The sequence below is a fragment of the Convolutriloba macropyga genome, chromosome 10, assembly GCF_964194025.1.
Source record: "Convolutriloba macropyga chromosome 10, txConMacr16.3, whole genome shotgun sequence".
NCBI classification, from domain to species: Eukaryota; Metazoa; Xenacoelomorpha; order Acoela; family Convolutidae; genus Convolutriloba; species Convolutriloba macropyga.
The window spans coordinates 55,781,179-55,791,460 of record NC_134477.1 but is presented as its reverse complement, the minus strand read 5'-3'; the positions used below and the strand labels follow the sequence as shown (position 1 = coordinate 55,791,460).

Sequence of the window (10,282 nt, the reverse complement as noted above, 5' to 3'; positions counted from 1 at the left end):
TCCCCAATACAATTCGAATTCTTTGAATTGTAAAACCCACGATGTCCCCAATAATAGTCGCTATCGCTTCGCGGCTATTAATACTAGTCTCTAAGTTATGGTATACGAAAGTACTCAAAGCTCACGAAACTATTCACGACGCATAGAGCCACCGTCTATAGAGCCATTTCTTAAAATCTCGAAGTTCAAAAAGGTATCGGCCGGAACAAAAACTAATTGGTAAAACCGTTTATTTAATTGAATCTATGATTTCTATCGGCGGTAAATACATGAATTATCAATCGAATGAATTTATAAATACAGAAAGCACATTCATCGCCTGATGTTAGTTAATCCCTGATCGGTTAAATTTTCTACAACCTCTCCAAAAATCAATAATTACTGAAATTAGTCAAAATCTCAATTGCAACACCAGTTAGTTAATCCATACAAATATTTATACAAACCATATTTGACACATGAAGTGACTTAGGAAAAATGTCTAAATCATAAAATAGATGATAATTAAATTAGGGCTCCATTCTGAAATCAAATTACTGCAAAATAGTTTTCTTTTTATTAAGAATTTTCCACGAAAATTAAGTTATCTACTTAGTTTCATTAAGCTAATTCAGTTTTCATTGTCAGTTTTTCAACAATTCAAAGGATTCTGAAAATGTTTAAAATTTCCGCACAGCTTTTCAACGAAAGCAAATGAATTTCATAAAACACTCTCATTAATCGAGCTCTTGTTTGTTCAAAATCCCAAACTCGTTAACTCCTTAAAATGGAAATAACAAGATTAATAAAATAAAGCCAACGCGAAGATTTCCGTTTCATGGTTAATCAGAATTGGATGAATTTTAAGACAGTCAAGTTGCTCAAACCATTTCAAAAGTTTTTTGTAGGTTTCCAAATTTGTAAAGAAAGGCACAAAGAAAATACGTGTAACAAAGAAGGGGTAAATGAGAGGACACAGATGAGATAACTGAAATGTAACAGGAATCGGATCGTTTTATATCATCTGCACTTTTTATTTACATAACCAGTGCCGTAACTCGTCGAAGTTGATATTAAAATCGCCAAATTGATCAAGAATAATAAAATTTTGTATTTCCATGACGACCTAAAATGTTCGAAATATTCTTTTCCATAGGATAAATAAATTTGAATTTTAGAAATTATTTGTGCTGAAATTTACCTCAGCTCTAAAATATGACGTTTCCAGTGAAAATTTTCCATCAAGACTTGAAATAATTGTAAAAGATCGTAAAAGTTGGCAACGTTTTTGTGTTCGCCAAGTTATTATTACTATTAACTGTTACTAAATGGAGCAGCTCCATGTAACTCCCGCTAAACTTTGAGACTTGCTGCAACCGTCAGTAGACGTGCGCTCATTTCGTAATAAGGCTGGGAAAAGAAACAAATTAGGAAGCGGAATCGAAAGAGACAATTTCGAAGAATTTTCCTCAATTTGTACATAGAGGCAATGCTTAAATATTGTTTCAAATACACGGTTAGCGGGCTGCTTTTGATTCCATTCCCAAATTGAGGAATATTGTCTTCAAATGTCGAAGTTCTGCATAATCTGACGTTTTAGCTCTTCGGTGTCTGACATGTTTTCAATGAGAGCCTGGATGACAGCCATCTCACACTGTGAGTTCTGCAGGAGGGTCTGGGGGTCTCTCGACTCTGACCAGAGGCAATTGGGGGCTATGACTAGGGCGATGTTGCGACTGGTCATCTTGTTCGATTCTGACTCGTCCACGATTATCTAAAGAGAACACAAGTAGCGAGTACAACCAAATTTAAATTGCGAATCAGATAAGCGCGGAATGACTTCAACTCAAGGTCTATAGCGACGAAGAATCTATTCAACAATTGCCTCTCCTATTGCAAAGTGGGGGGGCAAAGCTTGAATCGAATTTCAACAAGCCGTTTATTGACCAATCGAAACTTATCTGACCTGAAGGCTTATGCGCAAATCTCGAGCATTATATATTATAACATCGAATATAGTTTAGAAGGGGACGCAATTCTGTACTAAATACAAGGGGGGTTGAAAAGATTCGAGACCAATCCTCGAGGAACATAAGAGATCGAGTCATAAGAGGTACCGAAGATCGATCGAGAGGTTCCAAACTGTTGACGCAAATTAATGTACAAAGTTAGGAGAAACAGGCTTGATTCTAATTTTGGCTGGAATTAATGATTAAGCTTAATGATTAACCTTTTTGTTAACGTAATTTACATTGCCTGTTGACTGACTGATAGTCCCGGAAACATCAAATCGGAATCCAGAAAACTTCTAGTTATCAAATAATGTTTGGAAATCAAAACATACCCGGCAGATTGCCGGAAAATAGCCGCCGTTGATTCCAATAAGCATGATTGGGATTGAACGAATAGAAGGTATTGAAAAAAAGATTTTTGTACAATAACATATTTAAAGTCCGATATATTTTGATGGCATTTCGTAGTTTAACATAACTTACTTCTGTTTCTTAGATAGAGGCTACAGGGGCTACTATCAATACCAATAAGCATTAGAGATGGTAACTAAGACTTATAGGAACGACGTTCAAATAGCAGGCATCTAAAATTGGGCTTTATGGGTTTATCCCGTTTCTATTTCTGACGCCAATTTTTTATACTGACTCTGTTCATTTTGAATTGCTTTGCTGAGCAATTGATGTTCAAATTCACTTTTAGCAGAATGAGAGAAGAGAGAAACTAGCCTACAGAAGTCAAAAAGATTTCACGCAAAATGTCGAAAAAGCGGCAAAATGGTAAAGCGAAAAAAAGTTCGACGAAGTAAAAAAAACATAGCAGGACAAGTCCTGACGTACAATTCAAAGAACTTTCATTGAACAAAAAAAAACTAGACCTAAAACGGTCTATGAATGGATTGGAAAAACCATTTAGAAAAAAATCCGATCCAAAAAATCGAAAAAACAGTTAAAATCAAAGTGAAATTGCGGCATGTGAACAAAAACCACTAGCGAGAAAGCGAAATTTTGTTCAAACACCGTTTTCTCACTCTACTTTAAATTTAGAGCAAAAAAATTTCACGCCGCAAAACCGCTCGCTTTTTCGCTCCACTTCCTGTTTCGGCGTGACCAAAATCACTACTCCAATTTGACTTCAAAAGTCATGAAAATGTGTGAACAGATCTTTAAAAAAAACATAGCAGGACAAGTCCTGACGTACAATTCAAAGAATTTTCATTGACTAAACAGAAAAACCAGACCTAGAATGGACTAAGAGTGAATTGAGAAAACCATCTTTAAAAAATTCTGATAAAAAAATAAGAAAAAAAAACAGAAAATCAATGTGAAAATGCCGCATGTGAACAAAAAAACCACTAACGAGAAAAGAAAATTTAATTCACACAAAAAACTAGGCCTAGAATGAGCTTTGAATGGATTGGGAAAACCATTTAGAAAAAAATCCGATCCAAAAAATCGAAAAAAAACAGTAAAATCAGAGTGAAATTGCCGCATGTGAACAAAAAACCACTACCGAGAAACCGAATTTTTGTTCAAACACCATTTTCTCACTCTACTTTAAAATTAGAGCGAAAAAAATTCACGCCGCAAAACCACTCGCTGTTTCGCTCCATTTCCTGTTTCGGCGTGACCAAAATCACTACTCCAATTTGACTTCAAAAATCATGAAAATGTGTGAACAGATCTTAAAAAAAAAAGACAGCGCCCCAATACAATTCAAATTCTTTGAATTGTAAAAATAGGAGCGCAATAATAGCCGGCTGAGAAGATGAGGGCGGCTATTAATAAAGCTGAGCTTCAACACCCTTTGTATATTTCAGACCAATCTTTGTACCCTGTTTATCTTTGTACCCTTTGTATATTTCAGTGTTATTTAAGTGATAATAAAAACAACATTTTCACCTGTAAAAAGGCGATGAGATATCTCAACACAGTCTTGTTCGGCTCAAACATCTGATGACTGTTGATCAATTTCACGACACCAATGACGTCATTGTTGGACACACATGCAATACACTGACTGTACAATTCCATCGGAATCAGCGGCTCGTCCAGTTGGCGAAGCCACTGTTTCAGAACCCCGGCTAGGACGTGGGTGTCGTAACTGAGCCAGAATTTATCCCCTTCAGGGGGATTGCAGGCTGCGTATGAGTTCAGCTCCACTTTCAGTTTCTGACTCAGATCCGAGTCACCCGAAACCCTGAAAACAATCACCTCAACAGATCAGCCACAATTTGAACATTTTTTTCGCATTAATTGGTCTTCAACAGCAAATAAATCACTAAAGTAGCCTCTAATTTCAATACCAAACGCTATTTAATTACATGTGTAAAGATCCAGGCGTTGACAATCGATCAAGACGAATTCTCGGATCTATTATGCTTACTCCCCTGTCTACTGGACATATTTCTTTTACGCCCCCAAATCGCACAAGCTGCTTTTTACATAGTAACACGCTACATAACACAAATTGTAACTGGCATTAAAACAGAAATATAGCACAGATACAGACGCATATCGTGATTAAAACAGAAAAGTAGCTGGCAAATTGCCGTAAAATAGCCGCCGTTGACGAGCTTGATGCACATTGTGATTAAAACAGAAAATAAAAACAGAGAAAAAAGTCGACAGGCTTTTCAAAGTATCAGAAAATGTTCTAATTTGGTGTGTAGTTTCAGTTAGATTCAAAAACTACACTTAAATCAGCAACTAAACTGAAGGTTATTAAGCTTATAACTAAAGCCCTAAACTAATGCTCTATACTTTGCCTTAGTGACCGGTCTTCATCGATTTATCCAGTTTCGAATTTCGCTCTTTTAACCGTGACCGTATACACTATATTGCGTAATCAGTTGGATAAAGAATTTAAAACTTGTAAAATGAGAAACGTGATCGAAAGCAAAATGAATTGAAAACGCAACAGGACAGGCCATGAATTAAAATTCAAATAATTGAACAAACTGAAAACAACATCAGCAAATTGCCAAAAAAATCGCCGTTGACCCGCTTGACGCACAATGGAATTGAAACAGATGAAAATAAGAGACAGATTTGAAAGAATTTTTCAGTGTCAGTGTTCTTATTTGTGTGCAAATTCTGCATATTCGGTTAGATTCTAAAATTACAATTAATTCCGGTTCTAAACTGAATGCTATTAGGCATAATACTAATGCAAGTTAGCAATCGCTATAATGAACTTTGATAACTTCATTTACTATGACTTAATAATGACCGGGCATTACATCTTTATCCCATTTCTTTTGATTTTGTTCTTTTGTGGAAAAAAATTAACAGTGAGTGAGGAAAGTCAAAAATCAAACGTGAAAATCGTGACTTATATAGAACAAAAAGCGTGATCAAAAAGTAAAGCGAATTAAAATTTTAACTTTGTAGAAAACCACTGAAAGGCACAGTAAAAGGACGAAACACAAAATTTTGCAAGAACTTATATTGTACGTCATTAAAAATAAATGGCATCAACGTCAATAAAACCCGCAACTCAAAATTAACACTCTTTAACAGCTATCGCACTAATCATTAAAGAAAAGCACATAAGAACTTTCAAGAAATCATTTGCAGGAGCACGTAACAATGGCGGCAAAAACTTGAAGCAACCATCAAACATCAAAAAAATTGTGAAAAATAATAGTGACAAAACTATTAGCAAAAAACCTAAAACCCTTAAATGGAGTCAGTTTCGCCTAACCAAGGAGCAAACTAGACTGACCATTAATGACTAAGTTACAAAACAACAAAAAACAATTTCAAAAACGTTTTAGTTAAAACGTCATGTCAAGCTTTGAAAGACGTGACTTGTAAAACGAGATACCTGATCGAAAATAAAAGGAATTGAAAACGTAACAGGACAGGCCATGAATTAAAATTCAAATAATTGAACAAACTGAAAACAACATCAGAAAATTGCCAAAAAAATCGCCGTTGACCCGCTTGACGCACAATGGAATTGAAACAGATGAAAATAAGAGACAGATTTGACAGAATTTTTCAGTGTCAGTGTTCTTATTTGTGTGCAAATTCTGCATATTCGGTTAGATTCTAAAATTACAATTAATTCCGGTTCTGAACTGAATGCTATTAGGCATAATACTAATGCAAGTTAGCAATCGCTATAATGAACTTTGATAACTTCATTTACTATGACTTAATAATGACCGGGCATTACATCTTTATCCCATTTCTTTTGATTTTGTTCTTTTGTGGAAAAAATTTAACAGTGAGTGAGGAAAGTCAAAAATCAAACGTGAAAATCATGACTTATATAGAACAAAAAGCGTGATCAAAAAGTAAAGCGAATTAAAATTTTAACTTTGTAGAAAACCACTGAAAGACACAGTAAAAGGACGAAACACAAAATTTTGCAAAAACTTATATTGTACGTCATTAAAAATAAATGGCATCAACGTCAATAAAACCCGCAACTCAAAATTAACACTCTTTAACAGCTATCGCACTAATCATTAAAGAAAAGCACATAAGAACTTTCAAGAAATCATTTGCAGGAGCACGTAACAATGGCGGCAAAAACTTGAAGCAACCATCAAACATCAAAAAAATTGTGAAAAATAATAGTGACAAAACTATTAGCAAAAAACCTAAAACCCTTAAATGGAGTCAGTTTCGCCTAACCAAGGAGCAAACTAGACTGACCATTAATGACTAAGTTACAAAACAACAAAAAACAATTTCAAAAACGTTTTAGTTAAAACGTCATGTCAAGCTTTGAAAGACGTGACTTGTAAAACGAGATACCTGATCGAAAGTAAAAGGAATTGAAAACGTAACAGGACAGGCCATGAATTAAAATTCAAATAATTGAACAAACTGAAAACAACATCAGAAAATTGCCAAAAAAATCGCCGTTGACCCGCTTGACGCACAATGGAATTGAAACAGATGAAAATAAGAGACAGATTTGACAGAATTTTTCAGTGTCAGTGTTCTTATTTGTGTGCAAATTCTGCATATTCGGTTAGATTCTAAAATTACAATTAATTCCGGTTCTGAACTGAATGCTATTAGGCATAATACTAATGCAAGTTAGCAATCGCTATAATGAACTTTGATAACTTCATTTACTATGACTTAATAATGACCGGGCATTACATCTTTATCCCATTTCTTTTGATTTTGTTCTTTTGTGGAAAAAATTTAACAGTGAGTGAGGAAAGTCAAAAATCAAACGTGAAAATCATGACTTATATAGAACAAAAAGCGTGATCAAAAAGTAAAGCGAATTAAAATTTTAACTTTGTAGAAAACCACTGAAAGACACAGTAAAAGGACGAAACACAAAATTTTGCAAAAACTTATATTGTACGTCATTAAAAATAAATGGCATCAACGTCAATAAAACCCGCAACTCAAAATTAACACTCTTTAACAGCTATCGCACTAATCATTAAAGAAAAGCACATAAGAACTTTCAAGAAATCATTTGCAGGAGCACGTAACAATGGCGGCAAAAACTTGAAGCAACCATCAAACATCAAAAAAATTGTGAAAAATAATAGTGACAAAACTATTAGCAAAAAACCTAAAACCCTTAAATGGAGTCAGTTTCGCCTAACCAAGGAGCAAACTAGACTGACCATTAATGACTAAGTTACAAAACAACAAAAAACAATTTCAAAAACGTTTTAGTTAAAACGTCATGTCAAGCTTTGAAAGACGTGACTTGTAAAACGAGATACCTGATCGAAAGTGAAAGGAATTGAAAACGTAACAGGACAGATCCCGAATTATAAGTCAAAGAACTGAAAAGGCTGAAAGGCTGAAAATAACATCAGCAAATTGCCAAAAAATAGTCGTCATTGACCGCAAGAAGCATATTGGGATTGATACAGAGAAAATTAACAGATATAAATGACAAAATTTTTCTCAGTGTTCTTATAGGTGTGCAAATTCTGCATAATCGGTTAGATTCTAAGATTACACTTAATTCCGCTTCTAAACTGAACACTATTAAACATAAAACTAACGCCAGCTAGCAATCGCTACAATGAATTTTTATCATTTAATTCACTATGACTTGATGGCCGTGATTTATCAGTTTATCACGTTTCTTTCAATTTTGCTCTTTTGTGTAAAATTATTAAAAATCTTTTCAGTTGAAAGAGTGAGTGAGGTAAGTCAGAAGACAAACGTGAAACTCGTGATTTATGTTGAACGGAAAACGTGGTCAAAAGGGAAACCGAATGAAAATGAGATTGGCGAAATAATAGCCATTGAGAGAACCTCAAAAAACTTTACAAATGCTTTAGAGTTTAGACAACAAAAGCCAACTTTGTAGAACAACACTGAGAGACACTAAAAAGACGAAAAAGAAAATTTGGCAAAAATTGTTCTGTACGTCATGGAATAGAAATGGCATCAGCGTCAGTGAAACCCGCAACTCAAAATTAATACCCTCTAACAGCTATCGCACTAATCATTAAAGAAAAGCACATATAAATTTTGATGAAATCAATTGCAGGAGCGCGTAACAAAAGAGGAAAAAGCTGTAAGCAACCATCAAAATATCAAAAAACTTTGACAAATATCAGTCCAAAAACTATTAGCAAAAAACATAAACCACTCAATGGATTCAATTTTGCCTGACCAACTAGCAAATTAGACTGGTCATTAATTACGCAGCGACAAAAACAAAAAAAGCAATTACAAAAAAATTTTGGTTACAACGAGTCAAGTCAACGTCGAAAACTGTTACTTATGAATAAAACGATTAAATATATTCAAAGGTGACTCACTTGGGAGCCTAGAACTCGTAAGTGAGACTATGTGAAGGTGTCCAAAGAAAACACAAGAATTCGGAAAATAAAAACAAAGTCGGCAGATTGCCGGAAAATAGCCGCCGTTGACGCGCTTGATGAACATCGAGATTGAAAAGAAAAAAAGAAAAGATAAAATTACTGAAATTGTTTCTGTTTTTTTTTCAGTGTCGAAAAGTGATCTAATTTGGCGTGCAGTTTCAGTTGGATTCTCAAACTAAACTTAATTCAGCTTCTAAACTAAAATCTAATAAGCTTAACACCAATGTCAGCTAGCAAACCCTAATTAACTTTGATAACCTAACTCCCGGTGACTTAATGGCCCGGCTTTATCGGTTTATCCCGTTCCTATGATTTTGCTCTTTGACTTTGACAGTATTCACAAAATCGTGTAATTCAATGCGTGAAAGAATTTAAATTATATTCAGTTGAAACTGTGAGTGAAGTAAGTCAGAAGTCAAACGTGAAAATCGTCTTATGTAAAGCGAAAAACGTGATCAAAAAGTAAAATTAATTAAAAGGAGAGGGCCTGAATAATAGCCGTTGAGAGGCTGACGGCGGCTGTTAAAAACCACTCATAACTTTTGAAAACAGCACGGGTCAGAAGTCGTTTAAAACCTTTAGTTTGTAATTGGAAAACTTAGAACATAACCGATTAACGTTGGGCGAATCGCTCTCAAACGACTGGCGCGCGGTTGCCTTCGGCAGCAGACAACTGGAGCTCAGTGATGCTAGCATAAAGGTGGCGGGGGAGTTGGGATGAGTGGGGGATTGAGAGGGGTCCAAATCGCCAGGTGGAGGAGGATACGTCGGGGAGGGGGTGTGAGGGGGGGGGGGGGTGATGGGGTTCAAATTTCATCTCCTCAAAACAGTTTTGGGGAATCGCATACTTGGAGACTTTTTAAGGTGTAAGGCTCTACAAGAGCTGCTGAGCCATTTAAATGCCCTACGAGCGCTACCTGTTATCCTCTTTTTGAGGACCAAAGTCAAATGGGTCAGATGAAAAATCGGTCAAGCTAAAAATCGCATACAAAAGACCACAGGACCAACATACTTGCGACAAACTTCGTTTGAGAGCAATTAATTAGCTCAAAAACGTCTTGTAAAGAGGCCAATGAGACCTATCATTACTGAGACTGGGAGATAGAACAACGAACAAAAAGGCGGCAAAATCCAAAACTAATGTTTTTTTGATGCTGCTTGAATGAGATAAATTGAAACTAATGGAAAAAGTCTCTTATTTCGGTCTCGATAAGCACTTGATGACTGGACTCACCTGAGGATTCCCTCTTGCAAGTGACCTTTAGCAGACACTATCTGTCCAATAAGAGCCTTTAGCACCCAGGGCACCTGTAAGTCCTTGATGTGCTTGAGCTCACTATCTCTCTGGGCATCCATCAAGTCACACAAACAGGAGCCAAAGAGTCCTTGCTGGTGCAAACCACTCTGAAATTAAACCAACACCTTCTATCTCTATTATTTCTAGCTCAAAAATAAATCTCTAAT

The 10,282-nt window shown here is 35.5% G+C and overlaps 1 protein-coding gene across 5 annotated transcripts in view; it reads right to left on the bottom strand.

The window, feature by feature from the left end:
* Window positions 1-213: 213 nt before the first annotated feature.
* The window catches only part of LOC142348215 (uncharacterized), an 87,621-nt gene continuing 77,552 nt past the window's right edge, over window positions 214-10,282 (bottom strand). For all 5 annotated transcript variants that reach the window (XM_075399482.1, XM_075399484.1, XM_075399485.1 and 2 more), the window contains 3 exons: window positions 10,053-10,222; window positions 3,891-4,188; window positions 214-1,753 (listed from right to left, as the gene is read on the bottom strand). In XM_075399482.1, the coding sequence (XP_075255597.1) occupies window positions 1,544-1,753; window positions 3,891-4,188; window positions 10,053-10,222 (678 nt within the window). In that variant the 3' untranslated portion in view covers window positions 214-1,543. The remainder of the gene's footprint in view (window positions 1,754-3,890; window positions 4,189-10,052; window positions 10,223-10,282) is intronic.